Genomic DNA, 22,783 nt, shown 5'->3' with positions numbered 1-22,783 from the left:
TTTCTTCAACATCAATAAGCAAACCTGACAGAAAAATCTGCTTCCTTCCCAGACTGAACAGTTATTGTGAAAACGACTCCGTCTCATAAGTAGCCTTTTCAAATTTAAGTAGCCTCAACCCATGTACAGGACTGGAAAGTGCTGTAAAGGAAATAATGAAACATCCTCAGAGCAGATAAAGAGAAGGGCTCTGCTCTAGCACGGCAATTTCTAGTTTTAGGAAACAAGCGGTATGTGACTCTCAATTTCACAGCTGGGTTGGTTAAGAGCTCGAGAGTTGGGGCCTGCCAAACTCCAGCCCTCAGTAGAGTGGAAACGAAATAAATACCCATTGAAACGACTTTGAAATCAAAAAAGAAACTGAATCTCAACAGAAGTGCCAGTCAGAGAGGATGAAAATGTGTTAGTATTCAAAGACTTCTTTTCCTCTTACAGAGTGGCTGTGGGCAGAATGATGGCAAACCCTTTAAGAATCTCTCAGATGTTTAACTTCCACTTTAAGGTGTCCTTTGCACGTGTTCATCGTACATGTATTTGATATAAGAAAGACAACGGTCCCCCCAGCAGGTTTTAATTCATGACATTTTACTTTCATTCTCACAGTGAAGTGAAATAATCAGAACGCTGCATGTTTAATTGTTCACTTTGCCGTTTTTATCACTGATATAGGCAAAAAAAAGGAGAATCATAATTATTCCAAGCACTTTCCAAAGCCTTTCAAAAGTGCACTTTGTGGGTGGCTCTTCCAAGTGAAGAGATGACATAATTGGCTTTTTAATTCCCAGGCTGTCAGCGTCCCTGACAAGGCAGTAACTCATGTCAGATGTCTAGAGACAAAGGAAAAAAAGAAACACATTAGCAAAAAAGGCTTTCTAGATCCTTCTTAAATGTGAGCTGCCTTTGAGAATTAAATGAAATATGTCCTGTTGCTGTTCTTTGAACTGCTTCATTTTTAAAGGAAGGTGGCCAAATTTGTAGCTCATTATTCCCACGTCTTGAAGACCAATGACCTCCTTAGGAGTCAGGACAGCCCTAACAAAAGTCAAAAGTAATTTACTGAACTATTATTGACCATGGAGAAAAACTCAGAACCCAGCCACATACAACAGAGCCAATAAGGTAAGACACAGAATGAAGTTATGCTCAGGACAGGCAATGTTTAAAGTCTAAGGTAATACAGAAGGAATACAGAGGAGGTTCAGAGAAGGAATGTCTGTCTCTTTACTGCCAACATTGCCTTCCTACACTAGTTAAGACCTTAGGTTTGTGACTTACAATTTGACTTACACTTTTAATCCTAAAAACCAGTGCAACACCCAAGCAGAGTTTGGGAAACAAAACAAAAAGTTTAGGATCTTTAAAAAGGAATGACTCTTCACTCGATGGAAATGGTATAACTCAGTACTGCTATAAAGTCCATGAATACCAGATCAGAATCATGGTACACCTGTCTGCCTCCAGTGGTCCAAGAGGATGCTGCAGTAACTTGTCACCTTAACGAGAAGTGTGCCTGGTCACTAGCGGGCTTGTCACTTTTGAAGATAGAGGGGATGGGAGTGACATATTGAGGAATCATCGTGCTTCGCACTTAAAATAACACAGGTACACTCTTCTGTGGGCACACATGAGAGCCTTGCATTGTCATTACGCCTTCTTTTATCTACAATTAAATATCGTTTCTAGCTGGTTGTTAATGCTCATTGTGGACTGACTGAAGACCCAAGGTAAAAGAAAGACTGAACAAGCAAGCCGGTCAATTAGCACCTGAGATTCGATGCGCTTCTGGGATGAATAGCACGGGTCAGACACAGCGTTCCTCCAGAACAAAGGCTGGGAACGTCTGCTCTACTGGGCTACAGGATTTGGGGAAAGTATTACAATAACCAGGATAGACAGGAAGACAAAAGCTCCACATTTTAATACTAAGATGAGACCGTCACTCAAAAATAATCAAGAATAAACAAAAGTGCTGCCATCACAAGTGCACCAGGGGAGGAGTATACAGTTCAGTCACAGCCTAACAATATGAATGTTTCCACACAGATAGTCTAAATGCATTATAGAACATAGGGAAAACACACGTTTCTACAACTTTCTACAAGTAGGCTGGGGGTGTGTACAGTATGTAGGCACCCATGTGGGTTACACAAGGGCTTCTCTAGTCAAAACAGTGGCAGCTTTGGCCTCAGGTGTCAAAGGTCTGACTGCCATCAGAACAGACTGAAACTGAAGTAGGCAGCATGGACCGTGTTTCTTTCTGCAAGCACTGAGAGAAGCCTTGCTCAGCTGCTGGACTTCCTGTACTGCGACTTACTATTTTTAAATCAAACACAGTAAGGATGTAAAAAAAGAGTGTATGATCATGAAAATCCTTCAAATTATTGGACGATGGGGTGGTGGGGAAGCGTAAATCAAACATTACATGTATGTAGGAAGCTGAAATGTCCATTTTTAAGTGGCAAAGCTTAGTTTACAAATAAGTGAGGCCATATTGCTCCTCTAGCTTGTTTAGTAGCTAGTAGCTGATCTAAAGATCTCATCTTTCCCATCCTTGAGAAAAGCCAGTATCAACTTTGACTTTGCCTCCGTGATCTTATTACTGAGCACAATCAGTCCTATTTAAGTCTTCTGATCACAAGTCCATGTATAGGATCCAGAAATCGCCACTGATTCACTACTGTACAGTGTCAGTGCAAAGTATTACTAAATAAGTTGTAGAATACTTCACACATCTTGGCAGCATCAGACAGAAATGCATGGATCTATTTGGCCTTAGTTACTCAAGGTCTTAAAAAACTGACAACATGCATTAACACTATTCCATAAGATATCTCAGAACTATGAGCAAGGAGGCGTTCACTAAGAAATGTCCCTGTGCTATGGAAATCATTAGATTATCATTAGCCTAGCAAATGTGCACCCTAAGGCTCATTGACAATTAGCATAGCTCTTACGATATAACATTTGTTTTTTGGAGAGTAAAAGTAGCTGTAAAACATGATTTTACAAGCGAGAAATCTCCACTGGATGAAAGTTTATTAAAACTCCACAAAATTAATGTGCCTTGAAATGTTATTCATAGAATTCATGTGCTGTACATTAAAAGAAAAGGCACAAACATTTTTTTTTGTTGCTGCAAAAATGAACTTCGAAAGGCCATCAGTGAAATTAAGTTGCCTCATAAAACTCCTCTGTTTTACAGTCCTCTCAAATGTCGGAATGTAGTCTTTATGAACGCAGAAGGCAGTGAAGACTTCAGAAGTCTTTGGAGAAGCAGTGAGCTCAGTCTGAGTCTGGGCTGGACATTTCCCTCTGACAAACCTAAATGCCCTCTAATTTTTGATTATCGCTATCCTTCAGGCTCCGATTCTCTTCTTTCTCTCTCCTTTGATAATGGCACAGCTCTTGGTTAGGAAAGGAACTCTGACTGTCTCCACTTTGAGTAAAATACAATCCTGCAGAAAGGCAGCTTTTTATAAGAAGCATCTGGCCTAATAAGACCTCTTTTCCGCCAGTACTATATGACAGGTAATTGAAAGTATTCCGATTAGTCAATACCGTGTAAGTATGAAAAAACATGAGGAGAGCATTTGGCCTATTCAGCTCTGTATTGTTACTGCCATCAGTGCCATCTTTCCACATCATTTACATACTTTATCATTCATTTAGCATATTCAGCAAAAGTTAATGGACCCACGGTCTTACTTTTTAGCCGAGTTATCATGCTTCTCCTGCTTTAAGGCATGTCTTATTGTGGTTGATGAATACGAAGTTTAATAGCTTGTGCCTTATTACTGGAACCTGTAGTGAATGAGGCCCTTGAAGTTCATTACTTTGAGTTTTTACTTTAATTAATGCAATTAAATTTATTTGGCATCAGACACTTTACGTAAAGTGCTAGGCAAAGGACGATTTAATAGTAATTAGGGTAATGAAGTTGTATCTCGTCTGCAACATCTCAAGACTGCTTTCAACCACTTCAGTGTTATTTTAGGTTTGTATTTGCAAATATTTTCCATAGATTTTAGTAATGTTATGGGCCATAATAAAACATTTAGTACAGCACCTCAGCTTGCATTCTTATATGAAAAAACAGGAATGTTCTACGATGTATCTTTTAGCAAAAAAAAACTGTCAAAATAACATGGCTCGTGGCTTGAAATGGTCCAGCCTCCTCTGAGATCACATAACGTGTTTGTTAACAGTTGTAAAAAAATAAAAGAGTGACAATTTTTTTACAAAAATAAATACCAAGACAATGCAAACTAAATAAGGATGAAACGTGTTACGTGTTACTCTGAAAGCAATATTATCCACCCCAGCTGAAAGAAAATGAGCCCCACAAAATGAATCTCTGAAAAAGTCCAATGTGTCCCACAGTGCACCGTGGGAGGGGGAAGCAGTAGCAGTTAGACCTCTAGACACCCATAGAAAAGGCAACAGGTTGGTGTCCACGCTGCAGACATGTTTGTTGGACCTTTGAGCAAATGTCCTTCACCTAGACTGCTCCAGCCCATTCGGTTTCAGTCTGTTAAATGCTACAGAAACTGGAACACATTCTAGCCTGATGAACCTCTGTGTTACAGTATATTTGTGTAAATTATATCATCTGCTGCTTCAGGCACTGCATTATATATTTTTTCCCCACAGGTTTCTGTTTAGAGTCTTGTGGGTTACTCATTTTATAACAATTGGCTTCCCAAGTTGTCTTCACATTTACTTGCACTTTCTCCTCTACCTTTAGATACAACACTTTCCTGGAAAAATCAGATTTTAAAACAGCCAGTTTTCACTGGAAACTATCCGAAAACCTTTAATAATGCAGAAACACTTTGAAGTCACTGCACTTTAATTCAGACCCATGGACATTTTTCGAAAAGAAAGGCTGACATCAAACCACTGTCATTGTCTGTGCGGTACTTCCAATAAATATTTGGCACTCACTGCAGTCAAGAATGAAGCTTCCGAGTTTCAACAACAACAAAAAGCTTTTGTGTTTCTCAGCTTTGTAGCTCCTACTCAGATGAAGAGACATATGACTTTCTTCAGAAAATGAAAGGGTACAGTAGGTCTTGTTTTTAAATTCACAGCAAAAGTGAATTGTAAATGTGAAAGAACCTCTGTGGTGCTGTACAGAGACAAAACCTTTTCTGAAAACGTCCATTTTAGTATAAACAATGATGAAGACTCCTGAGATAGTGGTTAATGAAGCTCTCCTTTGCATATAAAAGGAGAATTTTGCAGTGTCACCAGCATGATTTAAACTTTGAGAAAAGTTTAAACAAAGAAATGTCCCAAACAAAAAAATGCAGTTGCTAGCATAGGTACTGATACCCTATGTCATGAATTAACTTACTTAACCTTCCCTGATGAGGAGTCATAGATTCACTTAGAAAAAACCTTTTGTGACATCTGAACTGGGACTTATCAGTTCAGTGAATAATTATTTAATAATCTTGTTTTAGAAATAAATAAACAGGCTTAGCTAGGAAAACCCTTTGAGGTAGATATTCCCTACCTTTAAATTTTCCAAAATGTATACAGTATATGAGGTGAAACAAGAACGATGTGGAACAGAAAAGCTGAGCCCTGAAGGTGTGCTGTTAGGGGGTTTCTAAATGTGGATTTATTTCCAATCTGTCCCCATTTGAAGGTGGTTTCGAAACAGGATTCATCTGATTATTACCTTGTTAGAACAAGAACATTTTTTTTTCTTCACATTTTAAAATGGTATTTCAAAATCAAAATACATATTGTAGGCCAATGGAAATGCTTTCTTACTACAAGGTACCTGCCTATTTAGTGATGTGGAAAATTAACACTTTTTGCTGAATGAAAGCAAAGCTCCTTAGTCAGAAACAAATAAGTATTAAAAACACAGGTAGCCTCAGCCCTTATCACATTGGTGTAAATATTAATATTCTACTCATTGGTCTTTGAAACAGGGTATCCCAAACTTTATTTTCTGTGTCAAGAAGTGTACCATGTATAGCAATCACAGTTAGTGTACTTTCTTCCTATTTTCTGTGTGCAACACAAAGTAAAAATAGTCTTCAAAGACAGAACAAAATAAAAGAACTCAAGATATTCATATTTTAAAAATAAAAGAAAGAGAAAAACAGCCCCAACCAAACCCTGAAAGGATAAAAAAAACACACACATTGTAGCCCTGAACAACTTAAAAAAATCAATACATCTGAGCAGCTGTAAATAGTGCTGATAAAAAAAACCAAGGATATGTCTTCACATGAACCTAGATCTTTCAAATAAATCTACCAGAGAAGATGGCACGCTATACAGCTACCTTTTCACCTGATTGACAGCAGAATATATATTATTTATGTGTATTATAGCCCACATAAGGCTGAATAAAAGAAGAAGAAAATGTAAATACCCAAGAAAATGTAAGAAATCTGAACAATTCTAGTTTTAAATTACAGACATAAATGAAGCAAAAAAAAGCTTCATTTAGATCTCTATTTTATTCCACATGTGTAATAATTTACTTTTCATTCTAACCCCCTTTGATTTTATAATCGTTCTACTCTAATACAGTGGGGTGTGTGTGTGTGTATTAAAGATTAATGGAAGGGGTTCTGTTAAACACATTGCGAAATTAATCGATCTGTATCGACGGGCATCTCCAATTTTTCCGTTGCCCTGATATCTCCAGAGAGCGTACACTTGAAACAATTCTTAAACAAACAAAAAAAACAAATGCACAAAAATTGACATTTAAATATTGAAGATGTACACTGCTCAGCACAAAGGAAAAGAAAGCTAAACAAGCTTTGAGCAACCCGGTTGTCTAAAAGGCAATATTTGTGGTCTTGCATTTCTGGCAGATCTCAAAATAAATATGGTGATTCTGTATTTGTAATATCGAGGCTTAAAACCACACTCTGTCAGCACTGTACACTATATACAGAAGAATTGTTCAATGATAAAATATCCTTTGTTGTACTCAGTTCACTTTTAACCCGTCAAATATTACATTTAATTCCTCAAGCAGGCAATTTTTCATGTACAAATTTATCCATGCAACCCCTCCCTCCCCTTAAATACACTCACTGAATCTGCCCCCAATATACAAGAGCAGCAGATATTGCCTTTTCAAAAATTCAATGTGCAAGTTACCAAAGAGAGACTACCTCTTCAAAATAATAAAAAAAACAAACAGGTGCAATATAAACACAAAACCCAACTCTTTACAGTATCATCTGACCCTCCCTGGACATTAATGAATGGGATACTGCTTACTATATACAGACATGTTTTTTTTCCATGCACAGTGTTAACAAGTACCACATTAACATTCCCAAATATGGGCATGGCAGATGAGGAACGTGGGTAATACACAGAGGAGCTGCACAGATGCCACACAGGCACACAACACCATTTTAAAATGAGACTGAGCAGAAAAAGTCCTTTAAATACCTTCACTGCACAGGACACAGAACGTATGGCTGTACTTCATGTTGGTCTTTTGTCGATTAAACGGATAAAAAGGTGGAGGTCGAGTCCTTTTTGTCTGCTATGGTCGAAAAGCTAACAGTCAAAATATGTGGGAAACATTACACCTTCTCGGTCTTCCTTCAATTTGCTGGAGACGTCACCAGTGGAATTTCTATAAGCAGTTACTAGTGCAATGTTTTCCTTCGTTTACGCCAAAAAATCTGGCTTGAATGTGCACTCCAGAGAAAGTACGTCTGTCCAGGCCAGGGCATAGACTTGCCCTGATCAGAAAAAAACTTGAACGCAGAAAAACAAATAAAAATGAAATCTAAATGGCGAAACCAGAAATCCTGCTGCAAAAGTCTTTCAGACTGAAGCTACTACTACAAACCCTCAGACACCATTAATCACCCTAAAAATCCTAAACAGCTGTTTAAAGACATTCTGTTAAGAAGTCTGAATTCATAACTGAAAGGGAATGACCTCCAATTCATTTTCAATAGTTTTGAGTATATACAGAATATAATTAAAGACACTTACGTGGGTTATTTATTTATTTTTTACCAGTAGATTAATCGGAAACTGTTTCATGTAAAGGAAAAAAGTCATTTGGCATCATTAAAAATAAAATTTACTTCTAAAAATGTTATTCAGGTTGGGCACCTAGACTTTTAACTTTTCGAATGACTGCGTGTGTGAGCGAGTGCAGAGCATCTCTTTGGCAAAATGTCACAAACGCATGGAAATGTCCTGTTCAGAATCTACAGTGTAGGTCCTGCCACTCCTTCACTAAAGGTCTGTCACTCAAAAGGAGATCACAGAGTAATAGGACAAGTGTAAAAAAGTAGACCCTGAAGTTACTCCAGGATGTATTTTATACATATTGTGTACTGGTCAGATGACAAATGCTGGAAATCTCTTCCAATGAGAAATGCAATTGTACATAACACCTCGAACTGTATATAGTTAGTGTCTAAAAAGAGTTCAATTCATATGCAAATATGATGTGGCCTTCCAAGTTAGTGCTGTGGTAAACCACTATTCAATTATTTAGCCCTACAATTAATTCCCACCATCCTGTTCATAATTTTGTTCCATGAACATTCAGTTTAGAACAGAAAGCTTCAGAATTCTGAGCAGAAGTTATCCTACAGTAATTCACTCTGTACCAGTTCTGATTTGGACACACATTCTTCTGCAAGTGAAAACCTGTTGACGTCAATGAGCCCAAACTAATTCATTTCACCGGAGGCTCATCGTGTGGTCTTGTTTTTGATCTTGCAGCATGGGGCTCGTGTAGCCAGAGGAACTGACCGGTAACCTGGATTTCCGTACAGCAGGCAATGAGGACCTCCTTTATTGGCCATGCAGTGTGTTTATTGTCACATGCCACTCTATGGATTGCGAGGAAAAAACAAACAAACTTTTTAATCACAGTTTTGCCATTTGTCTATTAATATTAAGCATCAAACACCCCTCTACCACCGGAGTGTTCACAACTTAGGTCCCCATCTCTTTTGAATTGATTTACAGCTCGAAAAGTCCTTGACTGCACAGTGGGAGCTGAGAAGTAGGATGTGTTTTTGCCTGGAGTGAAGAGGACAGAGGCAAACACTGAAACACAGTCCTCACAGTTCTCCCAAACATCACTAGTGACTGTGACACTCTGGGGGGATGGGTTGTAGTTTTCCAGAACATTTTTAAAGCATTCTGTGCATTGTATGCGCAGTTCTGGACACATTTAGTTGTATTTAGCGATTATTACATTTTTTTCCTGTGACTATTTCTTTGGACTGTGGTATGCGTGTTCCAAACTTTTTAAATGTGCTTTCCCAAGAAATAAAGGGGGATATTTCACTTTTGTACCGAAATTATAATAATTCATGTCCCTGTTAATGTTCTAAATACATGTACAGTATGTATTTAAATAAACACATACAGTATGTGTGTATAATAGTTTAGTCTAATGTGAAGTCTGTGTGTTTGGGACAGTCACATCCAAAGAACTAATAGCAAACATTACGTCTAAGGGTTATTAGCAGCAACTTTAGTCCTAAATTATTTCCCTCCCAGTTAATACATTAAGCACCAACATTCACCTTTGCAGGAACCCTAAAGTGCCAAAGCCCATAGAAAGGTAGTGCTTAACTTAGCAACTCCGAATTTAAATAACGGCTGCCTGCCATTCATTCTTTTGTACGTCACACTCTGGGCAGGGAATCAAACAACTGTCGAGGCCTTTTCTTCATTCTGACTGGACTTGGGAAGCGGGCTGCGCGTTTCCCCTGGAACTAGAGGAAGGGACAAGAACCATCTCCGTTCTTGGCAGCGCAGCCGTCTCTCTCCAGCGCTACGTTTCTCGTTTGATCCTCTGCCCAGGAGGCCCCCCCCCAGCCCGGTCCAGAGAACGCTCCACTGATGTTAAAAAAAAAAAAGTTGCGTCCCCCTCAGCAGGTGAAATTGGGTGAATGAACAAAGACAAAAAAGAAAAAAAGAAACGGAAGGAAAACAAAAAACCATTTTGCTGCGGCTGCTGTTCAAGATACTCCTTAGAAGCCTTTCACGTGGCAGTAAGCCTCCAAAGACGAGAAGAGAATGTACAACAGCCACAGGCTGACGAACAACATGGTGGTCAGGATCTTCGGAGTCCGGGGTCCCCCCAGTTCCCCCCCAATCTCCGGTCTCCTCCGGTACAGCAGCACCCCGACGCAAATGAAGGCGAAGATGGTGAAGAGCGTGACGGAGAAGGCCAGCGTGCCGGGGTCGACCCTGAACGCCCTGCCCTGGGCCTGGTGGTAGACGGCCGCGATGGACCAGGCCACGCCGATGCCCAGGAACACGTTGACCGCGTTGCTGCCCGTCACGTTCCCGATGGAGGCGTCGGCGTACTGGTCTTGGATGGCGGCCACTTTGCTGGCGAACGTGTCTAGGGAGAAAAAAAATGGCGTGGTGAAAGAAAAAGGAGAACTGTGCCCTTACGTCCCCTTCGAAATACCACGCGCTTTGACGAAATCATCACAAGATAATTTTTCATTGGACATTTTCACTTTCATGTTGAACCAGATCGTCAGAACCGCCACTTTTATAACCTGTTCAAGTACCTCATTGTGAGTCTGATATTTACCTAGAAAGGAACTCGCAAGTTGAAGTGTATTTTTAGTAGGTTCAGACAAACCCCTTTGTTAACTCAGTGGAACTGGAAGCCCTGATTTGAAGCCACTGGGCTGAAGAAGTGACACCAGACCATATGAATCAGATGCCACTCCAGTAAGCGCCGAGCAGGAGTAAATAACTATTTATAGTGATGTGATGACCGGTATCGACAGAAAAGAGGGGTCTTGTCTTCCTTCTGAACTTTAGTTGTGCACAATTATTAAAAATAATTAAAAAATAGAATAGTTTAATTTAGAATCATTCAAATTATTCTAAAGGCGATCAAAAAATGCAACCAAATGACAGTAAATTTATTTGGGTAGAACCGATGCATTTGTCATGATGGAAAACGGCACACGATGGTGAAAAACGCATACAAGAAAACAAACTTGTCTTATTGTAAAACAATATTGGTTAAACTGTGGTTCAGTGGTCTTCTATAGGTTCTAAGGTACATCATCTGCGTCCCATGTACAGTATCAGCAGCACCAGCCTCATATTCAGAAGGTCAATGTGATGTCCCCAAAGCCCTGGAGTGTCTATAAGAGCTTAAATCCTTCATTTTGGATGAGAGTCACTGCATCCTTCTTCTCCAGTTCCTTCTTATAAAGCTATAGGGCAGCATTGTTAAGGCTCAGGCTGACAGTGCTAGCCTGTGCCAGCACTAAGCACCCTACAGTACCACTTGTAGTTCTTTGATAGCAGTGTAGTTCTGTTCCTTAAAAAGCTGCTCATTCATGTCTCCAGTGACTCTCATGGGCGATGACGGATTCATAAAGCCTGTGGCCTCTGCAGCAAGCTAACAAATAACATGTTTCATTAAAACAAACCTAGGAACCTCTCATTGCTTGTGATACAGTTGTTAGTTGTTAATGTTTTTTGTTAGCAGAATTTTTACAGGCTCTATATTGCTTGATAAGGAAGTTTTACAAACAAAATAATTTGGTTATTTGAAATGACCAAAAAAAAAAGAATATTTAAATTCCCCAAACAGCTCTCACAGAATTCACGCCTACACATCTTTAACCAATCAGTCAGCGGCATACAAAAATGAATTTGGAGAAGGAGAGGATCAAACTGGTCGCCAACCAATATAAAAATTAGCAGCTGCGAGAACAGAAAATGTCTTGAACTGGAATAAAGATTTAAAATAAGACTAATATTCATAATTAGACACTATCAGCCTGTGGCAGATAATGCTGTATCTGCCTCTTAACAAAATCACTTCTCCCAAAACACCTTCAACCAATCAGATGTGTGCCAGATAGTTTCAAACCACTTTAAAGAAAACACTCTACAAAATAAGATCTGCATTTCCATTTAATCTGTGCTCCTGTGTTTCACTTCTGTTCTGTGGCACCAAGACTGTGGTGAAGCCGAAGTGGGAAACCCAGTTAAGTACTTTTTAATTTTGAATTTGTGATTTTAGATTCATACAGTAACCTCAGCACAGGAGGAGTTTCCTGAAGAACTGCGTATTTTGCTCTAACTAGTATCTATATTAATACATTTATATGAGAATTACTTAATTCATTTCTGTTCAATTACCTCAGATGACAAATGTTTGTTTCACAGTGATATAAAAGGGCAATAACTTATACTATAGCACTTATATTTGTTCAGCCTTTTCTTCTCATGTTTGTGCAGATTACTTTCTATTTATAATTACTTGTATTTACTTTCAGACTGACTTCATCTAGCACTGAAGTGCAGTGATTATCATCCAGTAGCCTCACTAACATAGCAGCTCAGGTGGAGGTGTAGGAATGGTCTTCTTAATTGAATTAAGGGGAGGGGGGGGGGCGGGACTGTGGATTAGATTGCACAAGCCGAGAAGAGAATTTATCCAAGACACCAGACAACAGATAACTGTTAAATTACAAAACCTTAATCTAAAACGAAGAATCATACCAACAACAATATCTCCTACAGCAAAGTGTGCCTGGACCCCTCACTAAGTTTGGAAATTCTGCTCCAGATGAAGAATGCCACCTACTGGTCCACCAATATCACTTACAACAGCAGCCTGGTTCCCAGTACTGACCAGGCCCAGCTCTTGAACAAGGGCTGTCTAACAAAAGCAATACCGTACTGCTATGCCTTTCAAGCAGTGTTGAAACGTCCCACTTTCATTAACAAAGCTGCTACAGCTTTATGCATTCCATTTATCCAATATAATACCAGTATAAATTTAGTGCAACAGAAAAGAAAAAGTAACAATTAAAAATCAACAATTATCCAATCATCATCTTAGCGAGATTCACTAATGCAGGAGGAACATCCTACTGTACGTCACACCAGAAAAATCTTCTTGATTTAGGAATGAAAGCTTGTTTGTGTGCTTGGAGAATCACTTCTTCACACAGGAAGAACACTGTTCACACTGTTAATTATGCTGGCTGTACCTTTTAAACATCTGACCATTTCCAGTGCTCAGGTCTGAAAAGCCCTAGAGACTCTGAGCTTTGAAAGCTTTGAGAACGGAGCCCTAATTTGTTTAACACAGGCTGATGAGACACAGGGGCTCAATGAAGAGAAGCGAAGAAAGAAACCACAGAACGAAATGTGCTGCACTTTGCAACAAGCATTAACCCCCTTCCAACGATGTTTCATTTACCTCAAGTACAAATGATGTAGAAACATTTTTTGAAAGTCAATATTTTTAATCCAAACTTGAATGCTCAAACAGAACACTTTCATCAGTGAAATAAATTAAATGCCAGGAAAATGTGTGAAGAAAAATATAACGCCAAAATAAGTTGATTGCCTTAGTATTCACTCCCCCGAGTCAGTACTTAGGAGAAGCAATTACAGCTGTGAGCTTGTCTGGAATATCTACCAAGTCCGCACACTTCCATGGTGCAATCTTCTCCCATTATTGTCTTGCGGATCTGCTCAAGAACTAGCCCATGTGTTGGAACATGCAGTTGAGACCCCATTGCTTCCACTCATGCAACAAATCATTCTCTGCAGAAGAAAATCCTCTTTCAATCCCAGGAGAGCCGGCAGTAAAATGATCACACACAGCCTAGGTCTGTATTTAAAGGTGGTTGCTAATGAGGTAAAAAGGGTGAAACCTTGTTTGAAGGATTTCAAGGAATTGTATTTCTACATTCATCTCTTTACTTTTTATATCTATCGCTGAGATGTAAATATAGATTTTGCAAGGCAATGGCATTGCTGAGTATGTTTGCTTCTTATTTAAAGAAAAATAAAATGGAAGGATTTTTATCCATTAAGGATTATTTTACACACATACTGTTGACTGTTGATGAGACTCTGCAAGTGCTAAATGGAACCAACAAAAGTGCTGAATTTATCCTATATTTAGCATTCCTGTTCTACACCACTAACACCACATGCACATTTTATACTGTCACTTCAACTACTGTATGTATATTTCATACATACATAGAGAGATGTATGAAAAATATGACAGCAATTCTCTGTTTGAAAATGGAAACTTTATCATTATGATGTATTACTGTATGTGCATTCAGCTGCAGTTTTTTAGAAAAAAGTCTGAATGTGATAAGTGGACAAATCCAAGCCTTTTAACTGAACGAGTTAAATAAGAACTGGTCATGGATAGCTGTGTGTCCTTCTCTTGCAACAAAATGGGGGTTTACTATCACTTCTAGAGAACAGAGTTCTATACTGTGTATCTTCCTACAGGATTCCACAGGATTTATGAAAAAGATTATTAGCTGAATATTTACACATAACACAAAGTGTAAAAAGAAACTTAGTTCACTTTCATTACCGACTCAAAAGAACAACAAATTAGTCTAATCTGAGCCTGCCTGATGCACCAGAGAGACAGGACTGACATGTTTGGAATTATTAGCCCATGAGGTGTGAGCAAAAGGGATACAATCCATCAAGCAAATGTACTGTCTGTCATCTAACTATAAAAATCAATGCCACGCTTCTGTGCCACAGAAAGGATCATTATCATAAAACTGTAATCTGAAAATGAAAAAATGAAAATGAAATTACACCTGATCTAAATAAAATCTGGAAATGAGCTTAAGTGCTCTCAAAGTAGAAGGGTAGTACTGTGTAGCAGCAGAAAAACAAGAACATATATCTCAGGTTATGTGGAACTGGGCCACTTGCACGGAATTGAAATACCTAATTCAGCAACTTGTTGTTATTTAAGAACAAACTGAGACATATTCAGGTTGACCTCTCTTGGGACAAACCCAGCATTCACAGGTATTAGTTTTTGCTAATTTCTTACCAGTACTCTTCGAAAGTCTCGAAATCACTCAGCCCGACGTGCAAAGTAAATGGTTAGAACGTCTGCCAAGTTTCAAGATTTCAAATACTGAACGGCAGCAGTTCACGACCCACACTGCTCGCTGTAAGCAGCCTGGCTCGACACGCCTGGGAAAAGGTACGGCTGCCCGTCCGCGAGGAAGGAGGGAAAGCGCTGTACCTGGGACGGATGTGCCCAACGCCACAAAAACGACGGCCGTCACGGAGTCCTTCAGGCCGATGGTGCAGCCGAAGTGGGATGCCAGGTCGCCGATGAAGGCGGTCAGGAGCCCGATCATGCAGATGGACACGATGAAGCAGGCCCAGCCGTTCCAGTACTCCGTCGGCGGGACGAAGGCGAACAGCACCTTCCAGAACACGGTGAGGAAGTGCATGACGTAATCGAAGCAGGAGGGCAGCTTCTCTTCGCCACATTCGTCGTCATCGTCATCCTCGCCTGCACACCCATCGAAGGACAGGACAGAACGGGGGGGGGGGGCATCAGTTAAGCACAATATAACTTACATGTTTTTTATTACATGAAAAACATACATATGTTTCATATGTATATTTAAACAACATACTGTGTATCATATATTTTACTATTTTCATACACTATATGAAATATAACATATAAACGACTATATATAAAATAAAGTATATTTTTAGTATAGTATATATACAACATATACTAACATATATTTGCATATACAATGTACTGTATATATTATTTTCAGGACTTAGCCTTCAGTTTCTGAACCGTGAAGATACTTCTGTCAGGTGCAGGGGATAAAGTGTCCTAGCAATCAATTAAGAAGCGTAAAACTGAAATATTCTAGGAAATGAAGAATTTAATTTAAAATGGGTTCTGCTGCAACTTTCATTTTGCCCTCAGGTGAATTTATCAGGCCATTGGTGGTTTTTGCCTGCATGCAATCAAGGAGCAATATTTGCATTTAAAAACCCCTCATTTCTACTCGATTCAGGCGTTCTTCTCTCATACTTTTCCTTTCCTCTTTGGGAAACTGGACACTGTAACCTTATAATTAATTGGAATGGAAAAGGAACGGCATTCAGTTAATTGGATGTGCTGAGTCGTATGTTGTATCAGAGCTCTGCTCTAAGACTCCTGATGAAAGTAAGGCAATAGGGAACTTTAAGATTGTGATGGTCAAGATTTGATCCAGAACTGCATGCCAGAAACAATTACTGCAAGCTGGCGGAAAAGTATTCTGAAACTCGCTGTTTGATTAAATTTGTATTGTAGTAATGATGGGCAGATAACTTTTCACAGTGGCAGAGGGGTATATGGAGAACGTCACTGAACACATTACTGAATACATCTGGTATTATAATAATGTTACCTATTTAACATATACTGTACATCTCATCTAGCATTTGATAATATGGGTTGAACTACAGACCTTATATTTCCTGGTGCAACTTCAAAAAACAAACAAATACCAAACCAGTTCAAGCTTAGAAGCCAGGGTTGTAGCTGAATAAACAACAAAAATCAATTTACACAGCATTCTATATCAACAAGTGTAAAAAGATCTGTAGAGAGTTGCATGGTCACCTTTATCCAGCTTCCCCATTTACTGGCTAGCGACACGTAACACATGTCAGCATCAATGAAGAAGAAAGTCTATAAACCTACACCTATTATTTATTACCCGCAAGGTTATAAGTTGTGTGAGAACAGCAGATCACACCTCATGTTTACAATTGAAAGCAACAAGAATGCACATTAAAGCTTAAGAATGAATAACTTCACACATATCAGCTATGCAAAAGAATCTTACAGCATAAAAGTGGCATCTATTATTTGAACTATCTCATGCATGCAATGAAGGTGAAAAAATGTACCATAATGCACTAGGAATAAATTTACAGGCTTTACATATACTGGCTGCCAAGAAGTTGACAAATAATCCAATTTTCACAGTAATCACTACTGCCATATGAAAGCAGTCATTCCCATTTTTTGTTTTATGGTTTAATATCAAACAAATTATTCACAATTGCTGTAGGAAACCACAAAACCTGACAGCAAAAAAACAAGGAGATTAGGTCCACTCCTGTATTGCAGTTTCCTCTTTTTTCTCTAAACAGTTTTTTGAACTAGGCTGCTTTAGAAATGCTCCATTTAGGCACAGCAGAACTTATTTCGAAGACAGCAACTATTATTTTTAGAAAATTGTGTGGTGGGAGACTGTTAAAGCTGTTTATCAAGGATTAGCAAAATTATTAAAAAAAAGTGAAAGATACAGTACTTTTCAGAAAGAAATGAATTTGAATATATTTATCACTGGAGTTTTATGCTAATAAGACTCTAATTTGTTCACTGCACTTCTATTTTGAAATGAATGGAATGTTTGGATGTCACGTCACAGCATGTTACTGCTGACCAGGGTGTGATGCAAAGAATACATTACTATCTTTACATTGTATGTCACTGCAGTTCTTATTAAGGAATTTATGCTTAAAACATGTATAAACGATATTTTGAGATGCTTTGCATAACAGCAAAGGAAAATGAAGACTAATAATTATCCAGTAGCACTGAAGAAGAGAGGACTGAAAAGAGGAGTGCTGCTGGCTTGTATTTTCTGTGTGGCTCTGATGGTTGAAAGCAAACCCACAACCTCTTTCCAGATTGTGGATTCCATCAGGAAACAACTGGCAGCAATTAGATCAGTATATTGGACAAAAACGGCAGGAGCTATACCTCTCAGTCACTAGCTGAACACCAGAAAAATTTCTTAATAAAAAATAAAAATAGTTGCAATTTTTTAATTCTTTTTTTTTTATGAAGAATTAGAAAATGCTGTTGGATACTCACACCCAGCACAAACTGCAAGATCCCCAAAAGCAATCTATTGTTAGGCCTGTTTAACCCAATGCCTTTCACAAAGGCATCTCATGCAGTACATTACTCTGTGTGTTTTGTTTCAAGCTCAGTTTAATGTACAGCGTTTTTCCAAAACATCTGCAACAGCCATTGTGACATGGGAGGTTTTGATGACATTTGGCTCCTTTAATTAAGGGGGTCGGTGTTGGAGTTATTGATTATGTTTGACTTGCCAGGCAGGGGCGGGTAAATTTCATTCATTCTTTCCACTACAGGACCTGGTTCATTCTGGACTCTCCCGGCTGTTCCTAGGATATTCTCAAGCTCTGGTATAAGAATTTTCCTTCTTGGAAGGCTGTGGAACAGATCTGCTAACATATCTCAAGCTACTGTATGCCAGACTTTGTGAGATTGACTTGATCCAGCCCCTTATGTAATAAAATTACTACAGATGAAAGCAATAAAAATGAAGAAATTACTGAAAGGTGGAAAAGGTCTCGGTTGATTTGGTAGCGCCTTTCTTTAGCGCATTGGCCTTACAGCTCATTTTTGAGCATGTGTCACATCCAGCCTACAGCTGCAGGTAATAATGAAGCAGACTGCAGTCCATCTAGAGTTTGAAGTCAAAGTTGCCCCATTAAGATCTGGAGTGTACAAGGAAGGCTCAAAGTCTCAAAATAGTTCACAAATAGTTGCTAAACTTTCAAAAAAAACTTAATGGTGGACCCATCATTTTCTCCAAGATAAACTGCATCATATGTCTGACCCATTGAACAAATATGGGGGGCAGTCTACCTCCAATTCAAGAGGATCAGGTGACCTATGGTCAGTTTTAACTAAAAGCACGTTCTTGGCTGAGTGGGCAACTGCTCCCTTTCTCCAGCCAGGAGGAAGTGGTGTGGAGACACAGCCTGGCTGTGTATCATTTCCAAGACAGAATCCAATACAGAACCGTAGCTGATAGAGCTGTTTCTGGTAATCAGCCTCTTTTGGAGGTTTTCTTATCTCAAGTTTCTTTTCCCCGCCAGCCAGGAGCATCTCTTTCAGAATTCACGAAAGAGTGCCGTACTTAATGAAGCACAATAAAATACTGATAATTAGCCTGGAAACCACTCCCCCCCTCGCTGTTAAATGGCCAGTGGTAGCCCAAGACCAGCAAAATTCACTTGGCAGCCAGAGAAGAGCTCGTTACAAAATCTTTGATTAATTAAGTTTAAAGGCCGACAGTGGCCTCATGTTCAGTGTTTCAAGAGAAGACCTGCTCACTCTCTCTGACTCCTCCTGGTTTTGAATTTTGTTTTAGAACACACATGCTAGTCAAATTGTCAAATTGCACCTTGCTCACCTGTACATTGAGTGTGTGTGGTCAGGGAATGAAGACTAATAAAGACTGTTAGTATTTTGTGCAGGATAATGATGCTACTAGGTGTCTTCCAGTACCCATATCTCAAAACAATGTTCACATTTAGAGTCATTCTAAGAAGATTGGGCAGGATGTATCCATTGATTAAGTACTGCAAAGTCTACCTATTGCAGATGTGAAATAGAGCTACACAGAAAGGCTTTAGTCACAAAGCTGTGCAAAACGACTCACACAGCACTGCACAACAAAGGAGATCCCTGAGCAATTTTATTATTAAAGCCCGTAACCACAGAAACACAACAGGCAAAATTTATAAGGCCACTTATTTCCAAAATGTGACAAGAGTAATATTTCATTTTTCCCCCCAACAGGTGAAGAGCATTTCAGAACTTTCAGAATTGTAATGAAAAAATTGCAGACTTGAACTGAAGGACTATTGTATTTCCACATGGATGTCGCTTGGATTCATCATCATCATACAGATCATTTGTTCATTTGTTGTTTTTCTGGAATTGTGATGGTAAGGGTTTGTGAATTTCTTATACTGATTCACTCAGTCTGTTTTGTTTTTAAATAGTTTCCTAGGGACCATGTGGAGGTGAAAAGGAGATTTGATGTTTAAAAGCCAACATATGAGAAGCTGTGAAGTCATCATTTCAGACACCTCCAACCGGATTTAAGCAAGACCCTAAGTCATGAAAGAAGATACTGTACTTCTTCATAAAGAAGTTTTCTTATGATCTGATGTGATTTTACCATTGCCTAAAATGTATATAGTCTCAATGAAAAATATATTAAATGCCAAATGGACACATGGACTTGGTGACTTAATATTTGTGGTTTTTGCTAAATTTGGTTTTAATGCACAATGTATGATTAGACTCCCCACATTAAGCTGAAGGCTGAAACACATCTCAAAGAATACACAGAAAATTCACACTGAACAAAAATAAAATGAACTGGCTTCCCTGTTGATAATTCATGCACAGGCCAGTAGATTCGTATTGCACAATGAATTATATATGCAATAAACAGAAGGAAATTCCATTTCAGGGTGGTGATGGCTTGTAACAGAATGGGCTTTAAGAGTTCAAACTCAATGATCTCGTCATACAGATTGAACATTGGCTTAGCAGACATTTTTCCTTTTTCTGACACTGTAAATAAAAGTCAAGCTTAATGCATTAACAATGTAAAAAAGGGTATTTAAAAGCGTGCCTTTGCAAACGGGCTGTGGTTTCCACTTTAGGTAGAAAATATTTTGTGTTTTAAACATTTATTCATGTTTTGTCATATTTAAGTATAAATTGTTATGATTTGGCAATTTATTCTGACACATGCATTAACATGCGATGTCTTGAATATAAAAGCTACCAAAAACAACATTCTTTCCTCTTGTGTAATTGTAGATTTTCTTAAACACAGAAAATCCCCTTCTGGCACTAAAGCACTTGTCATAGGAATGCTAATATGTTCTATGTCCTCATACCTATCTTAATTATCAGAGAGAGATGAGAGAAGAGTAGAAAAAGCTGTATAAAAGAATTCATACTGTGAATCTCCCCCTTATTGGAAGGATATGTAACTCTACAGGAAGCATTTAGAATGATTTAACAGGAACTCCACTCAGTCTCAAACCAATATTCAACCTGGTAAGCCAACTGACAACAAGTTGGAATGAAATATCTTGCTCAAGGACACAACAGCAGTGTCATGCTTGGGATTTGAACTCACAACCTTCCCATTATGTGTCTAGGACCCCAACCACTGCACCACACGCCTTTGATTAAAACAGGTTTTAAAATAATCAGGTAACAACCAAATATGTTTCCAAGGGACATGATGAGACCAAAAACGCATACAACAACCTGAACCTCATTGAGCAGTACTCCAGGGCCTTAGTGCGCTAAAGTCTGTGTTCTGCACGATAGATGACCTGTTCAAAGGAAGGCCAAGTTTTCTGGCAAGCAGAGGGATTCTGAACATTCCGAGGGACTGAGCCAGTGAATAAATAACATGATGGCTGGAAAGTCAAATGGGCCAATTTGAATTTTTTTTTCTTAAGGCAGCTCTTTCACTGAAACGTAGAACTGCTCTAAACAGTGGGCAACCTGGGATTCCGCAATTTTAGGTCACAGCAGGAGAATGCATGCGAACGGGCCTTTCAGCATGCCCCATCTATTGTGTCCACGCTGAAGGTATCACATTGCTCACTGTGGGTTATTCATTAAACAAACAGGCTGGCTGGACTTGATTCCTGGGGGGATTAATCATGCTGTCCTTAATAAACAAGTACTTTCTGAAAACGTTCACTCTGAAGATTGCCTTATAAATCTAGTATCTAAAGTGGCTGCTTCTTTTTCACCCACAGACAGAACATGTTGGTCTAGAAGAGAATGAGGACGGTAAATCAAGTGGTGTGGAAAGGAAGTAGGATTGTAAATCAGGTGGTCTAGAAGAAAATGAGCATTGTTAGCGAGGTGGTCTAGAAGAGTATTGGAAGCATCAAGGTGGAGCGTGCCACACTGATTAGACCAGGAACGCTGATACAAGTTATCACCACAGGTAGGAAAAGTAAGGGAGTTCCTTCTTATTTATCACTTTATTTTTTAGCTTCCTTTATCTATTGCCTTCCCCCACTTTGTTCCCAGATGACTTGTGTAATATGAATTTCCTCATCAGACAAAAAGAATCGCTTATCAGATCAAGTCCCGGCAGAGAGTGATGTTCCTGCTAATTGGTGCCTCTGTAAAATTAATTAACAAATCTAATGTGCAGGCTGAAAATAGCTAGCGCATGAATACATTTTCATGAGACTTGTGGTAGAGGCAGGGGTTGATTCGTGGATGGTTTGGTGCTAGTGTATTTGGAAATCCCAGTAAGCATTCCTTCCACATGCCGTAGAGGCATGAAACAGTGCTGAGACAACTGAAGTCAGCATGCAGAAGGAAAACAGCGTGGGAATTCAACAGGCAGCTTGAGTCATGTTCTGAGTCTTGCAAGCGACGTTTCTTTCCGGTAACGTAAAAGCCAATAAGAAAAATATCAACCCATCTGCATAAGTGATCCCTGTAATTTCTGACAAACCTGTATACAATTGCTCAGCTTTATTAATGTAATTTATTTGCTTTGCAGATGCTCTTAACCAGGGCGACTCACAGAAACCGAAAGCTGTGAATGTAGGTTGTAAATTTGTCACACAGGCCCTTAACTACTTTCCATTCAGCGCTGAAGAATGGCTGCTTGAGTTTACGTGACGTGCTCTGTGACTGCTCTGAGCTAGCCTGAGCCATCAACGCCTGGATCCGTCCACTGAGCTTCAGAGAAAGACTCTTGAGAGCCACTGGCGCGACGCAAGGACAAACGGGCTCTTTTGTCGTTTTAGACTTTCAACTCTCGATGGTTAAGACAAATTAACTGGCATTACTCCGCACACAGTAAAAAAGTGCCACTTAAACTTGCTATGGAAAATGCACAAGAAAGTTTGGTGTCATTTATTAAAAATACATTTGCTTTTATTTTAAAATGCAGAACAGTTACCACTTGTTTTATAAAGTAACCAGAGTGCCTTTAATATTGTCACAGAAAAAGCATAAACCATTGATTGTTAGTATTATTAGCACTATTATTGGTGATAGGGATTGTAATAAGGTTGGTTATAATTAATATTCATGTCACAAATTCACATCAACCAGAAG

General features: G+C 39.0%; 1 protein-coding gene across 3 annotated transcripts in view; it reads right to left on the bottom strand.

The window, feature by feature from the left end:
- Positions 1-5,929: 5,929 nt before the first annotated feature.
- Positions 5,930-22,783, bottom strand: part of LOC148819939 (sodium/calcium exchanger 1-like) — a 170,428-nt gene continuing 153,574 nt past the window's right edge. For all 3 annotated transcript variants that reach the window (XM_088934379.1, XM_088934378.1, XM_088934381.1), the window contains 2 exons: positions 15,050-15,325; positions 5,930-10,381 (listed from right to left, as the gene is read on the bottom strand). In XM_088934379.1, the coding sequence (XP_088790505.1) occupies positions 10,005-10,381; positions 15,050-15,325 (653 nt within the window). In that variant the 3' untranslated portion in view covers positions 5,930-10,004. The remainder of the gene's footprint in view (positions 10,382-15,049; positions 15,326-22,783) is intronic.

This window comes from Atractosteus spatula, chromosome 15 (genome assembly GCF_055471065.1).
Source record: "Atractosteus spatula isolate fAtrSpa1 chromosome 15, fAtrSpa1.hap1, whole genome shotgun sequence".
Classification (NCBI taxonomy): Eukaryota; Metazoa; Chordata; class Actinopteri; order Semionotiformes; family Lepisosteidae; genus Atractosteus; species Atractosteus spatula.
The sequence above is the reverse complement of the archived record's forward strand: the minus strand, read 5'-3'. Positions and strand labels throughout refer to the sequence as shown.